Genomic DNA, 15,600 nt, shown 5'->3' on the forward strand with positions numbered 1-15,600 from the left:
CAGTCTCTCTATTTCCATGTGTCTCTGTTCTACCTGTCTCTGTTCTTTTATTAATAAAACCACTCTCCCAGATATATATATATATATATATATATATACTCATCTTTGATTTATTCTTTGTTGTCCATGTCACTATTTGCTGCTCCTCCTTTTTGTAACCAATAATGTCACAATCACCTTCATTTCTCAACCACTCCCCAGTGTAATCAGCCTCATAGCAAGTGTATACATGCAGTGTCATTAGCCTCATAGCAAGTCTTGTATAATATATTTTACCTGCTTGTGCTATTGAAAAATTAATATGATTTGGTCATTTCATTCTCCTGTTGAACTTTTTTCATATTGTTCCATTGCTCACCAAATAAAGATAATACTACTTAGCCTCCTACTCAGAGACCTCCACAGTCTTTTTTTTCAATTTCATCCTTTCACATGTCCTTTACTCCCACTCACTTATAACCATCCAGTGCTTTGCTATTGCTGTGCGTTTGTTCAACCTAAACATCTTCCCCCTTTCAATTTTATAGATAAATCATATTAGTTGCTCTTTGAAGCCTAGAGCTGTTTATTTCACCTTTTGATGCCTGAATGTGCAACTGAACAGAGCGACTTTGCAGCTGGTGCTCTGACCTATGGATTGGGCAGTCCTGGTAGGAATGGCTAAGCTGGAAGTCTCTGGAACTTTCCTTCCAAGTTAGGAAAAAAGAAGAGTACTACATCCTTAAGACATTTGCAGAAATTAATGTCACCATCACAGACATGAAAATGCAAGAGTGGTGATACCTATCCTAACGCCACTATGTTAACTTAGAAAAAGTAGAAAAGTCTCATGAATTTCAGAATATTGCAGTGTGCTTTCACAAACATAGTGAGTAGATTACACTAATTGTAGACTACTCAGTGTTGTGTTTTTAGGCAGCACAACCCCTGGCCTTGGTATGCAGCTGTTGACCTAACACTTTTTCCTCATACCAGCTGGTGAGGCCCCCCCCAACAAGAGTCATTTGTTTTTACCTGGCAAGACTAACAGTACCCCTGCACATCCTGCTATCTGCCATGTTAGTCCACAGAGATGTCAGGTCACAAAACATCACAATGTTCTACTCTATGGACCATGTTATGCTCTTTGGATCTGCTGATTAGGCAGTAGCAAGTAGTACAGATGTCTTTGTGAAACATGAACAAGAGCATTGGAGACGAACCTCACTCTGGGCCAAACTTGTTTCACTAGTGACATAGTCAGGAGGCAGAAATATGAACAAGGGAAATTTAATATCTGTAATTACTAACTAGTAAGAGGTGGTTACCTGCTAACGGATGGAAAAGGACTTGAATGAATACAGAAATAGCTAATGTAGGAAGCATAACTACTTTCTTTAGGACTGAGGGAAAATGCCCCAAGAAGGAGCAAATTGGAGTTCTCCCACCCCAAAAGGCTAGAACTCACCTCACCTGAAGAGGGTGGGTACCTGTGGGCTTTCTACTTGCCCTTCCAGCAAGTAGTGATGAAGGAGGAGGAAAACAAGGCATCCTGATCCCAGGAAAGCAGGCTCTCCTCTCTCCTGCCTTGTGGGCCCTTAAGTGCCCTCTGTTGACAAAGACGGACACTGCATTTATTTTTCAAATAAACACTGCTCATTTTCTCAATTGTGTATTTTTCTGTTCCATTGGTTTCTGTTCTTATGTATATTATTCCCTTCCTTGTACTTTCTTTGGGTTTATTTTGCTCTTCAGGTAGAATTTTATTTTATTTTTTTTTAAAGATTTATTTATTTATTTATACAACCACTGGGTACAGTCAGAAGCGCGGGAGGGTGAGAGAATTCACCAGAGCCAGAGCGGGGAGCAGAGCCGGCAGAGGGACCGAGGTACACTGCTGAGGGGAGCAGAGGGCGGCAGGAGAGGTCTGCGCGCCATTTGGGACCCTTCTCCGGGGAGCAGCCGGGGATCGAACCGGTGCTGCAGAGGCTGCGGGCAGCTTCGCAACCCAGCACTCAACCGCTGCGCCACCGGGGAGGCCCCAGGTAGAATTTTAGATCTTTTTTATTTCTGTGCTGAAATCTCCAATATTTTCGTCATAAGCATATTTTCCTTTCCCTTACTGAGCATGGTTAGGTGGCTGCATTCAAGTCCCTGCCTGATAGATAATCCCAGCATCTGAGTCATCTCTAAGTTGGCATCGTTGGTTGTTTACTCCCTTGAGGATGACTTCTCATTTTCTGGCTCTTCTTTTGTTGAGTAATCTGGATCACATCCTGGACGTTGTGCCTGGCCTTTTGTGGAGGGCCACGTGTCAACTGCTTAGTGGTGTTGCTCTGGGAGTTTGAGCAGCAGTGGACTTGGGAAGATAGGCTCAGGGTATCCCCCTTGGGCTCTTGCCTCAGTACACAAAAATTAACTCAAAATATATCATAAGACCTAAATATAAATTACCAAAAAGCAATATAGGGGAAAAGCTTTTGCAGCCTTAGAGTAGGTAAAGATTTCCTAGAAGGAAACAAAGCATGAAGGGAAAAAAGAATAAATTGTAGTGAATTGAAATTTAAAACTTCGGTTAAGTTTCCATTTAGAAAATAAAAGACAGTCCATGGCTGCTGTGGGAAATTCTCGTAATATATGTATCTTATTAAGGAGATGTAACCACAAAACATCAAGAGTCTTATATAATTCAGTAAGAAGACAGAAAACCCATTTTAAAAACCAGCACATATTTGAGCAGACATTTCACAGGATTGACCCATTATTATGAAATGGCCAATGAGCACCTACACCTCTTCCACATTAGTCTCCAGGGAAGTACACACCACTCAAGTGACTAAAATGAAGACAACTGACAGTACCAAGATTTAGCCATAATGCTGCGCGTTGGAATTCTCAGATATTGTTAATTGAGGTGTGTGATAGCAGAACCTTTGGGTAAATAATGCAGTATAAATAACAATATAACAATAAAGTATACTTTATTAAGGTATAATAAATATACCTTTAACGATATAACCTGGCAATTTCATTACTTAAGCAGCCAAGAAAAGATTTGAACTCTGATATTCAAAATGGCATTGTTGGGAGGTGCCCAAGTGAACATGAGCAGGTGAATGGATTAACAAATTCATTAACAAATTATAGAAATTAAAAGAATTGAATTCTTGATGCAAGCAACACTTGATTGACTCTTGGAGACACAGTGCTTTGCAAAAGAAGTAAATTGAAAGGCACATGCTCCTTAAAGCAGTACTTAGAGGAATTCCTATAAAGAACTAGATGTCTAAACAGTACCCCTCCCTTATGTGAGTGGGAGGATACCTGAAACCACAGACAATATCAAACCCATACACACTACGTGTGTTCACATACATGCATGCTCATGCTAAGTTTTAATTTATGAATTAGACACTGTAAGATTAACAATAATAACAAGATATAACACATAACGAGAATGTGGTCTCTTAAAGTATCTTACTGTACAAAATTATCTGGACCATAGCTGACCATGAATAACTGAAAACATGGAAAGCAAAACTGTGGATGAAGGCATTGCTGTATTAGAAAAGGAAAAAAAGCTCTCAAACCAAAGACCTCACTTCTTCCATAAGAAATGGGAAAAACGGGGCCTGCCCTGGTGGTGCAGTGGTTGAGCACTGGGCTGCAAAGGTGCCTGCAGCCTCTGTAGCACTGGTTCGATCCCCGGCCTCCGGCGAGGGTCCCACATGGCCCACAGACCTCTCCTGACGCGCCTGCTGCTCCCCTCAGCAGTGTATTTCATCAGTCCGTCTGTTCTGTTCCCCGCTCTGGCTCTGGTGAATTCTCTCACCCTCCTGTGCTTCTGACTGTACCCAGTGCTTGTATAAATAAATAAATAAATAAATAAATCTTAAAGAAAAAAAAAAAAAAGAAATGGGAAAAACAGGAACAAATAAACCCAAAGGAGGCAGAATAAAGGAAATAATAATAAATATTTATGTGGAAACCAGTGAGATACAAAATAGATTTTAAAAACTAAAATCCAAGAGCTAGAAGCTGAAGCTTTGAAAATATTAATAATACAGATACACCCCTACCCAGATTGATCAGGAAAAATAGAAGATACACATTAGCAATATTAGGAATGACAAGAGTGCCATAACTCAGATAGTACATAATTTTTACAAGATAGTAAGACTTATATGGACATTATAAAATATATATTAAGGCATTATGAATAAACATTCAGATCCAGCCAAGAAAGAGAACCTCTGGTAAATGCTGTCAGTATTCAGAAACAACATAATAAGGTTATGTGCTCAAAGAAGTGTTCAATGGGCCTCCCTGGTGGCACAGTGGTTGAGCACTGGGCTGCAAAGCTGCCTGCAGCCTCTGCAGCGCCGGTCCAATCCCCGGCCACTGGCGAGGGTCCCACATGGTGCACAGACCTCTCCTGCCATGCCCGCTGCTCCTCTCAGCAGTGTACATCGTCAGTCTGTCTGTTCTGCTCCCCACTCTGGCTCTGGTGAATTCTCTCACCCTCCTGTGCTTCTGACTGTACCCAGTGCTTGTATAAATAAATAAATAAATCTTAAAAAAAAAAAAATGTTCAAGGTTCAGATGAATTTAAGGACTGAGATAGGTAAGTGGTATATTTTAAACTATATATATAACAATTCATATTATCTCTGTGGTATGGTGAGAAGATAATGCTTCTTGATTCCTTAATTTGGTGCTAGAGAATCTCTGGATGGTGAGGATAATGAAGGCTTTGAAGACCTATGGATATGTGTTTAAGTATTGAGTCTATTTGTGTCTGACTGTATGATCCAGAACTCATCTCATTTATGGGGGAGTCTGTCATAAAAGTGTTTTTGTAAAGATAAAATGGAATATGATATGTAATGGTAAATAGCATTCTTCAAATAAGTTATGACTTTAAATAAGTTATATTATAAAAAATGAATACTCTTTAGGGCCTCCCCTGGTAGCGCAGCAGTTGAGCGCTGGGCTGCGAAGCTGCCTGCAGCCTCTGCAGCACTGGTTTGATCCCCAGCCACCGGCGAGAGTCCCACATGGCACATAAATAAATAAATAAATCTTTAATAAATAAATTTTTAAAAAAATAAAGAATACTCTTTATAATTTAATGTATATGACATTCTAGAATAGGCAAAACTAGTATCTATAGTGACAGGAAGCAGATCAGTGGAACAGGGCAGGGGGGCGGGTGTTGAGACTAACTAGTACTATTGATGTCCCACCTGGTCTTGTCTCATTTACTGGATTTTATGGTCATCCTTTGAATTTCCTTTATTTTGTCTATTTGCAGGTGGATCTACCTTAATGACCAGAATTTATGCATCCCAGCCAGTTCCTCTTTTGTTTATGGAGCTGTACCCATAGGAGCAAGTATTTATGTTATCGGAGACCTTGATACAGGTAAGAATGTGGCATTGATTTTGTTGGAGCTGGTTCCCAGGGGTTCAGAGGCTGTTGTCTCACCTTTGCTCATTCTCGTGCTTTAGGTACCAATTACGACTATGTGCGTGAGTTTAAAAGGAGCACAGGAACCTGGCACCACACTAAACCACTGCTTCCATCCGACCTGCGCCGCACTGGGTGTGCAGCCTTACGCATTGCGAATTGCAAGCTTTTCCGCCTGCAGCTTCAGCAAGGCTTATTCCGCATCCGAGTGCATTCCCCGTGAGAGGGAGCAGAGCAGAAGCAGAGCCCCGACCAAGTGCATACACAACGGCTCTCTGAGGGGACAGGCAGCAGCGAAGCCTGCTCTATGCGCCTGCCTTTGTCTGGTACCTCTGGTGGTTTTATAGTGCTTAAAAGCTTGAGCTTCAGCTCTGGTTTGGGAGAACACATAACTTTTAAAAAACCACCTGGGAGGAATCAGTTCCTCCAGTTTGATGTGTCTGTAAACGAGTGGAGGCTAGTAAGTGTCAAAAGGAAAAGGGAAGTGGGAACTGGTACAATGTAAAATATTGAAGTTAAAAATTAAGGTGCATTTTCCCTGAAGGGAACTCCTATCAGACAGACTGCTTTGTTCCAGTACCTGGCTTTGGTAAACAAACAAAACCCCATATATGCAAATCAACATATCCAAACATACCAAGATTGCTTTTATACTGCATTTGGAAGGAAATATTATGCCTAACCCTGCCCAAAAACTTAAGGTTTGTGCCTAAATATTAGATTGGGCTATAAGCCAGTTAGTCTCCATTTACTAGTACTCTGTTCTAAGAATCGTTTGAAAACTAGATTATGATGAATAGAAACTAAGATAAAATTTCTCTTTTATGACATTCTATCTTAGTAATCTGAAGATTCAATAATTTAACGAGTCAGGTTGCAGCCCTCACATGAATTTACAGGAAGTTGCTGACATCTCTGTTAATGTAGGGTCAGGTGCATCATGCTGTCACCTCTGGGGCAAAGCTCTTGGAATTGTAAAGGATCTCATGCCACACTGTTCTTCCTTTTCAATTCACCAGAACCATTTGATGAATAGGACACTAATAAGTAGGAGATTTTATAAAAGAAAGGCCCAAGTCAGACAAATAATTAAGGTCTGCTGATGACTTAAAAAAGAAAAAAAAGAAAAAAAGAACCCTATCCAGATAAAACATATAGCGATCAAAAACTTTTAAAAATACAGTCTCCGACTTACGATGGCTCGTTGTAGGGATTTTTGACTTGACATTGATGTGAAAACAATACCTGTTCTGTAGCAACCATAGCACTCCTGTGATGCAGGGCCATGCAGGCCACCACATCTCCCAGTGCGCGTGGTCACTGACGATATTTCCCTCATAGGACAGGTCTGTGGGTATATGACCCCATCGTAAGTCGAGGAAGATCTGTACTCTGAAAGCACACAGTCTTGTTTACTACTGCACAGAATTTGAAAACTTGTCCTAGGATGCGAACCTCTGTTAAGAGTCTAGTCCTTGTAGTGGAATTTTCTTGATGCCGTTCACTAGTAAGAGTTTTAGACAAATTATGTTATGAGTAAAGTTTGGCTGGTAGAATAAACTACCTCAACTTAATTTCATTCTGTTCATAGTCGAGCATATTCATCTTTTTCTCCTTTCTCTCTCATTCCCAAGTCAGCCCACTCCACCCCACTACCCACTGGGGGAGAAGAGACCATCATTGGTGGCACTTATCTTGTAAGATATTTTGTTTTCCATTCAAATTATACCACCTCCGTGTGACATCAAGAACTTCGGAGTACTTGATTACATCATAATTTGAATTTTATGCAATATCAGATTTCTAATCAATTTAATATAGTTCACTTTGAATTGTTTTCTACCAGTTTTTTTCCTCTTAGAATAGGACTATAAAGGCAGAATTTTTGTCTTAACGATTAATAAATGTACACATGTATCCTTTGGTTGTAAATCTGAGAACAGGAATTGCTTCTAGAAACTTTCTATAAGGAATGTTTGTATGCTGTTATCATGCATATGAAACATCACTTATATTTTCCCACCCACAAACAGAAAAAAAGGTGACCTGGCTGCACTTTCTTCTTACACCTGTTAGGAATCAGGCCTTATAAAAGCTGCTGAAAGGAGCCCTGCCCGTGGGCTGCTGAAGAATGTCCTGTGTGACACAGGCCCTCTCTATTCTGGCAGAAGATGTTGGTACAAGCAGGTATGAGGTTTTTATCTTCTCATCAGAGGCATTACGCCAGATTGCCACACATTCACATAACATGATCAATTCAAAATAGAAAGCAAAGCCAGCTTTTCCCTTTGTGTTTACTGTCAGCTGTGGTCTTGTACTCTCCCGCACTCTGGATACCTTTTCATCACAAGGCCAGTGGTCAGTGCAAAGAAAGAAAACTTTCTTCTTGTAATTAAATAGGAGTTTTAGGGCATCTGCTGAAAAAGTAAGTTTTCTTTGGTAAGATATCTTATACAGTATAGAACATTCAGAAGCTGCAGCTGAGAGTACATTGAAGTAGTAACCGAGAGTCTAAGAAAGCTGTGGTAAGCAGTCATTTTTTCTTCATTTCTGAAGTTTATATCACCAAGGAGACAATTCATTGTTTAGGAGTGATGAATGGGTCCCTATTGCAATATTCTCAGTGCCTGTGTGACTTGGTCAATTCCTTTTATAAAAGTAGTTCTTTTAAAATTTAGTTCATTGACACTGTAGCTGCAGAAATTAGGTATTGTTTTTTAAAATAAATTTGCCACATAATATGGGATGCAATAACCAACAAAAGCTGCTAAGTGCCAAACCCTTGTTTTACTTATATAAATATAAAAATATTATGTTGAAGTGTAGGGAGGTATTTAATTTTATTATGTTCCAAAATTAATGATGACTTTTGGTAACTTACAGTTATTTAAGTATTGTGAAATAAATTTTAACTCATTTCATGCAGGTTTGTGTTTTAACATTCCACTTATGCCTTGACACATCTTTTCTTGTTGAATTTTTAGTACTTCTTTCTTTTATAAGGCACTTTTACCAGTTATATGTGGGGATTGGTGGCTGAAGCTAGATTTTAAAATGTTTAATATAAAAATCTTTGGGAGAAGTGCAATTTATTTTCATTGTCCTACCCATAGAAGGAAAGTTGTCTCAGGTTAGAATAAGTGCATATTTAAAAGATCTTTCCTAGGCTATAGTCTAAACTAGGTTTGTTTGTTTCCTTGTTTAACACATCCAAATATAGATCTTTCAAAGAATTGCATGTTTAGTTTAAAATGAAGATTTAATTTGCGTGTTTCTATCTTGCAAGAAGAAAAAGTGTGTGAGAGATTGAGTGTGTGTGTGAGAGAGAGTGAGAGAGACTTGGTAAGTCTGTTTGTAAGATGTTTACTTTTTGAATTGTAGTTCCATACTACATAAATTACTGTCTCCTGGTGCTTCAGATAAATTCTTGAGCCTGTGGCCCTTTGGTTTATACTACTGTGTTAAACTCACGTTGAGTGTAAATATTGAAATATTTGTAGTTTGTAGTAAGTTTTACTTGATGTTTGCATTTCTCCTCTTCAGTGAGATTAAAAAGTGTCTACCAATAATAGTTGGTAGCTATTAAGATTCGGCCTAAGGAGATCTCTAAATTCTTTATTTCCTTAGTTTATTATTTTGTTTCTGTGAGTAGCTAATAGGCTATTTTCAAACTGCAACAACCAGAAAAAGAATATTAGGGACCCGCAGGATGGTGTGTCTTGATATTGATGGATTGTATTATGTTGCACTAGCACCTTCATGCCGGCACTTTGGAAGTGCCTTTTTATCCTTTGTATGTGGGGGAGTTCCCTTGGCAATGTACAGGAACTGCATTCTCTGTCCTGACCCTGTAAAGGTGGGGCTAACTTTGCTGTGACCTACATTACCATGGGCAATAAGTTGGGTATTTAGAGATGTTAAGTTAGCTGCTTTGGACCATTGGCCTTCCATGTGGCCCATATCTGCTTGCATGTACCAATCCAGGATCCCAGAAGTTTTCCAGGGTTTGCTAAAACTAAACATTACAGTATTACCTCCAAGAATGTTGCCTTTCCTAATTAAGGAGAGGCCTCCTATGGTCCTGGGTTAGTCAGCAAAACCTTTTGAGCCCCTACTAAGAATTCTGCTTGGATTTCTGGGGAACTTAACAGTGGGGCAGATGTAACACTGTCTTCTCTGTAGATGGTAAGCCTCTTGTGGGCATCCATCCTCTTAGTCATCTGCTAAATCCCAAACCTGCCACACAGTAGGTTGTCAGTATCTGACCATTGGCTCCTTCCGCTCATGATCTGTGTGCTGGTCTTCCCAGGATTGAAAAGTCTCCCACAGTGACTTATTTTGCTGGATTTTACATGAGCAACTTGGCACACATGGGGCAGGTCTGTTAATATAGAGTGGAGACTCATACAGACTAGACTGTGCAGAGCCTGGCACCTGACACACCACGCTGGTCTCCATACGTCCTGCAGGGTCTCTGAGACCTGACACACTGCACATTACCAACATTTATTACCTTTAATCTTGGATTTTGTTTCCTATATTTTATATGGGGCTGAAATCTTTCCCAGAACCCACTGCATTGATCCTCACATCTCTGTGATGGGTACTGCGTCCCCCCCACCCCCCCACCCATTGGATGGAGCTCTGTCTTGGCTGTCATCTCAGGTTGGATGTGAATAGAAACCACAAGCAGAAGCTGGGGCTTCAGATTTTCATTTTACCTGTTATTACCCTGCTAGATTTTCATCTAATCTTTTGGCACACAAGCATTTTTAATAAAATAATCATTTTCAGTATAACTTAAACCCCTAAACATGTCCTTTGCAAGTTGCACTGATCCAAGCTGAAAGAAGAGAAACAGTGTATTTGAAAGCGAAACTTTTTACTTTCAAAGAGCTGATACTTCATTTATACCTGCTTTACCACATATAATCAGTAAGGGGAAAGAAATTGTATCTTAGAATGTAGAGGAAAATATTTTGCCAGCTTTCTAAGAATCACTGCAATATTTTGTACAGTGGCTTCAGAAATCATAGCAATTTATGGCATAAGGGTAACTGACCTTCTTGTCCATATTTTAGACGAGTAGGAGCTTCTGCCAGCTGGCAGTGAGGTTTCCATAGGATTAAACTATTTTCTGTCTCTTTGGCAAGCCAGCTGGTAAAACTGTAAACATTTTTGTATTTTCAGAAGTAATTCTGTTATTACTTTGACTTTTAACGTGTCTCACCTTTGCCTCATTGCAGTAGTTCCACCTACATGACCTATAAGGAACTCAGTTATGCTTGGCTGTGTCTGTATTCTTTGGTCCGATGCAAACAGTTTAGGAAAGTTTGTTCTTTTTCAATCCTGTCATTGAAGCTCTCTAAGTGATTGGAGTTTTTGACTTTCTCCCTTTCTCGTGAAATCAAATATCTAATATATAAAAACAATGTAAATTAAGTCGTAAGAAATGTCTGTTGCCTTCTCTTTTTATTTTGAGATTAAAAACTAGCCTTTTAAGATTACTAAACTGAAATTTAGTCTAATTATAATTTCTTATATTGATGCCCTCATGGCCAAACACAGTTGTTGTAAATTCTTAAGTCACTGTGATTTGAATTCAAGAAGTCATGGGAAGGTGGGGGAGGAGAACAGCACCCAGATGCCAGACACATTGCATCTGTTGGAGTGAGAATGATTAGCCAGCTACCATGGTTCACTGTAAAAAATGGCCATTTCACTAATTCAGATCTCAAGTGGAGGTAGGTAGGGTCATTCTTCTCTCTGGTTGGTCAATTATTTGTATTAGAACTTTGTTTTTAAGGACTTCAGTATGAATGGTAGGTTCTACAGTATCTTATTTTTATTGTTCTTGGCAATTACAAATAAGGTGTTTTGGGGGGGTAATTTTTTTCAAGTTAAATCAGTGAACTTGCTTTAAATATGACTCTCTCTAGTTTACTTTATTGTGCTTCCTGTTTAATTGGATGAGAAATGTATGCATTTATTCCCTTGTTCTTTGTGTTGATTGGAAAAACTCTGCTCTTGGCTACCTCATTATGTCGTGTGCTTGATCCCCTGCCAGTTTAGAAGAATTCAACACATTCTGTCCTTTAACAAAAGCCTGGAAGCAAGCGGTAAGCGGCCTTGAGGAATACAATTCTCTAAGGCGGATTTTTCCATTTTACTACTTTTTTTTTTAATAGGCACTTTTAATCAGGAGGAACAATAATTCTCCTAGAGCTGCTGCAAAGTGATTACTTGAAACCCAACTTGAACTTTAAAGAGTCTTTAAAAGGCTATGTTTTCATAACGTAGAAAAGTAGTGTATTTAAACACCACTGCTGTGTAAAATAGAGGGCTTAATTTCTATCCTTGTGAAGATCAGACGGGAATATTTGTCTATCTGTAAATTGACCCTGGAATTTAGTTTGAGGCGACTATTTTCATTTTCTATAAGGTGCTATTACAAACAGTTTAAGGATGTTTAAGTGTATTTTCATGAATTCGTTTGCCATTAATTTTTGATTTTGATGAAAATAGAGGCTCATTACTAAGTTCCTCTTGTCTTTTAGATCTGAGGGTTTAAGAGGAAACTCTGAGAGGGTTTCCTCAGTGCAGGGGTGAGGTTGGCCAGACGATATAGAATTGCATCATATTTGTTCGATGTGTCCTCAGACTGTGCCTTCCCTCAGGGCACATGTGGGGCTCTGTCCTCCCTGGCATCTGGCAGCGGACCTGCTCACCAAGATAGGGGAGCCGAGACACCCATCAATTCCGATGGTAAACCTTCCCCTCCAGGAAGGATTTCCTGTTGGAGTTACCCAGTATCCCTCATGGCCAAAAGAGTTATTGTGTCTGTTCTGAAACACCCAGGAGAAACACTTGTACCAGGAAGAATCTAAAAGCTTAGCTCCCATTAGTAAGACTCCATGTTCACCCTTGTGTGATTTCAAGTCAGATTTGTTAGATGACAGTTGCTTAGCACACGGGGCTCTGGTAACAAGCCATTTCCTTCCGTGGGCTTCAGGGGGACCAAGACTGGCCCTTTAAAGCTTTCTTAATTCAGTTATTTTGAGGAAAACATTCTGTGTACTTCGCTGAGCAAACCTAGAGCCTACCAGCATGGGTCAGCTTTGGCATCGTTTACCTGTGGGTTTGAAGACTCGACCACTAACTGCTCTGTGATCTTCAGAAATTTTTTAACCCCACAGTTTCTCAGCTGTGGGATAACAACTCTGGGGGTGGTGTGGGGGCTCAGTGAAGTCATGAAGTCATTGGCATCACACGTGCCTTTGCGCATACACCGCTGTGGTTATGACTGAGGCTGCTGTCTCCCCTCGCTGTGAGCCTCTGGTCGCTGACATGTCAGCAGCTGTGGGGTAGGGGCTGCCCCTCACTGGGCCTCAGGTGTCTTCGTTCTGTATCTGTGACATACATTCTAGGCCCTGCCACGACTCCCATCCACATCTCTGATATTTACATTCAAAGTAATCCTAGGTAGCTGAAACATCTGAAAATATGTTTAGAATATTTAGATCTGTTATAAATAACCCTGAATTCAGGATATGCCTAATGTAGTCCTCTAGTGATACTTAGAAGTCTATCAGAATGAAATTGTCCCTTTTTCCCTAAAAAATCTGAAGTGTTAGTCTATATTGATCAATAACCTGGATATTTTCTAGGTCTCTATTTGAGGTCAGTAGACCTATGCCTTCTTTCTTAACTTGAATATTACGTGAAACTTAAAAAGAGAGCAAACTAATTTGTGTTGTGTGTGTGTGTGTGTGTGTAGAACTTTTGTACCGTCAATTATAGAAGGGTTATATATAACAAAGTAATATAGAAAGTGAACTATTTAATACTTTTATAATATCACTTCCTTTCTAGTTCAGCTGATGGGACTAGAGGTTTAGCTGTATGAAACAAGCCCAGCTTGTCTTGATTTTAATAGGAGATTTGATGAAGTCACTCTTGATATCTTTGTGAATGAGAGAAAAGAAATAGAAATAGGAGTGAAAGTGCTAAAAAAACGGCCTGAACAGCCACACCCAGACAGTGTAGGTAAGGATGATCCTCGTCAACTTGGACCAGTGACTCAAACTATCCTTTGTAACATTTGTATTAGTAACTTGTCTAAATATATAGAAGGCTGAGAACAGTGCTGGGAGGGATTAAGTGTTGGGTATTAGAGTCTACAGCCTAATAATGTCTTATGTTTAGTTTAAAAAAGATAGTTCCTAATTAAAAGAGAAAGGAAAAGTATGGCATAGGAGTTTTCATTATTAGAACCTAAGCAAACTGTGATTGGAAAAAAAGCACATATCTTTATAGGGCTGGTAGCTAGAAAAATAAGTCAGTTCTGCTGCTTTGGGGTACTGCATGGGGTGGGCCCCTGAACCACCTACTGCAGTAAGCTGTCAGTACCAGGCAGCCCCCTGTGAGAGCCCAGAGCATACCTGGAGGCCATCTGGAGGATCCCAGCTTGGGGAGGGGATGTTTCTAGGAGCTATCCAACACCTGCCCCACCCCCTCAAAGACCACAAGTTCTGACCCTAAAGAAGTCTTAGGAGGAAGCCCTAAGTTGGCATGTGTGCTTATGCCAACAGGCAGAAGCTACAAAGATAGAGTCTCTGAAAATCACAGGGATGAGTCCTGCAGCTCTGACTTGCAAACTGTTCTGTAAACAGTTCAGTGAAAAGGAAGAAAATAATGCTTATACTTCAACTTTTTCGTTGTGAGAAGAGCCCTCCATTTTCTCCACTGAGCTCTCCCTGTTCTTTCCTGCCCTCCATTCCTCCATGCCCACCACCAGGTCTCCCACTGAGGCCATTTTAACCCTTCGCACATAAGAATTTTAATTCTAGCAGAACTTTGAGAAATATGCATTCATCTAGAGATGCCCACAAGACCGTGTTATCAACTTGAACAGTGATTCTTGCTTTGTATAAGTTCTAAGTCTCTCAGTACCTCTGCAGTCAAGATAGCTGAAATTATATTCTTTTAAGCAGAATCCATGGGTGATCCACAGCCCAGGGTGCAGTAGAGGGGAGGGGGTCATAGCACTAAGGAATGGAGTTGACTGAGCTTCCAGGCCCCTTCCCACTCTGGGAATCAGCAGCCTTGCTGAGGACTACCTTTTTGTTCTTGAAGAAGAATTTCCAAAGGACACAATTCCTCTTCTGTTGTGTCTCTCCTCTGAAAGCACATGCCATCTTAGTTCCAGGGGAGAGAGGAGGCACCACACTAGGTGTGTATCTGCCCAACCCCCCCCCACCCCCCCCACCCCCGCTTGGTGAAAGGATCAAGCATAATTGGAGATGCAGACCCAGGTCCATGAGGGTGGGGGTTGGGTGGGTCTGTTTTTGTGTGTGTGTGCACGCGCACGCGCGCGTGCTCTTTCCCGAATCATCTTCACTTAGTAATAAACTTTTATTTGATTGAACTAGTGTGGCTACCCAAAGATCCTGCTTAGTGGAAGCCCCCTGAAAAAATAGGTCCTTCCCACAGTTGGTACTTCTTTGTGTATTAGTTGAAGGACATCAGTCAGTGTGGACAAAAAGGGAGTCGATGTTACGTTTTCTAGAGTCCTTCCACTCGCACTTGCCAGTTGCATGCCTGCCCTGCCCTCGGTTCCTTATCCCACCTCTCCCAGCCTGGATTTTTAACTGCTTGGATTAGGTATCCAAAAAAGGGGGTGGGAGGGACCTCATCTTGTATTTGAGACCATGAACCTAAAAATATTTATTGGAAAGGCTTTCTGATGGGAACCCCCCCCCCCCAAGCTGGCCCTCGTGGCCCACTGGCCCCACTTCAAGAAAGCTGGATGTGCCCCCAAGCTAGGCAACCACTCAGAGTCTGCACTGTTCTGTTCCTCCCATGTAGAACTTGTGGGGTGCCACCCAGAGCCTCTCCCCACCTGAGGCAAGGTCAACTGTACATCTGACTCCTTGAGCAGCAGAGACTTGCTCTTGGGGCGCCTCTAAGCCTGGAGAAGGGGCTCCAAATGCCCCACATTCTTTCTACCTCAGCCCCCAGCCCTGAGGCTGTGCTGCCCCAGATTTCCTGCGACATGTTCAGAACCTGGGTAGCTCTTAGGAGCACCACCCAGATGGCTGCCATCAGACATCTCTTCCTACAGAGGCCGTTCTAGCCTGTCTAGCCAGGATT

At 40.9% G+C, this 15,600-nt stretch overlaps 1 protein-coding gene across 1 annotated transcript in view; it reads left to right on the plus strand.

The window, feature by feature from the left end:
* GAN (gigaxonin) overlaps positions 1 to 5,671 on the plus strand; it is a gene marked incomplete at both ends in the record, with an annotated part of 50,614 nt that extends 44,943 nt beyond the window's left edge. Inside the window, 2 exons of the mRNA XM_084257340.1 lie at positions 5,294 to 5,403; positions 5,490 to 5,671. Of these exons, the coding sequence (XP_084113466.1) occupies positions 5,294 to 5,403; positions 5,490 to 5,671 (292 nt within the window). The remainder of the gene's footprint in view (positions 1 to 5,293; positions 5,404 to 5,489) is intronic.
* Positions 5,672 to 15,600: the final 9,929 nt, after the last annotated feature.

The sequence above is a fragment of the Talpa europaea genome, assembly GCF_964194135.1.
Source record: "Talpa europaea genome assembly, chromosome: 16".
Lineage (NCBI taxonomy): Eukaryota > Metazoa > Chordata > Mammalia > Eulipotyphla > Talpidae > Talpa > Talpa europaea.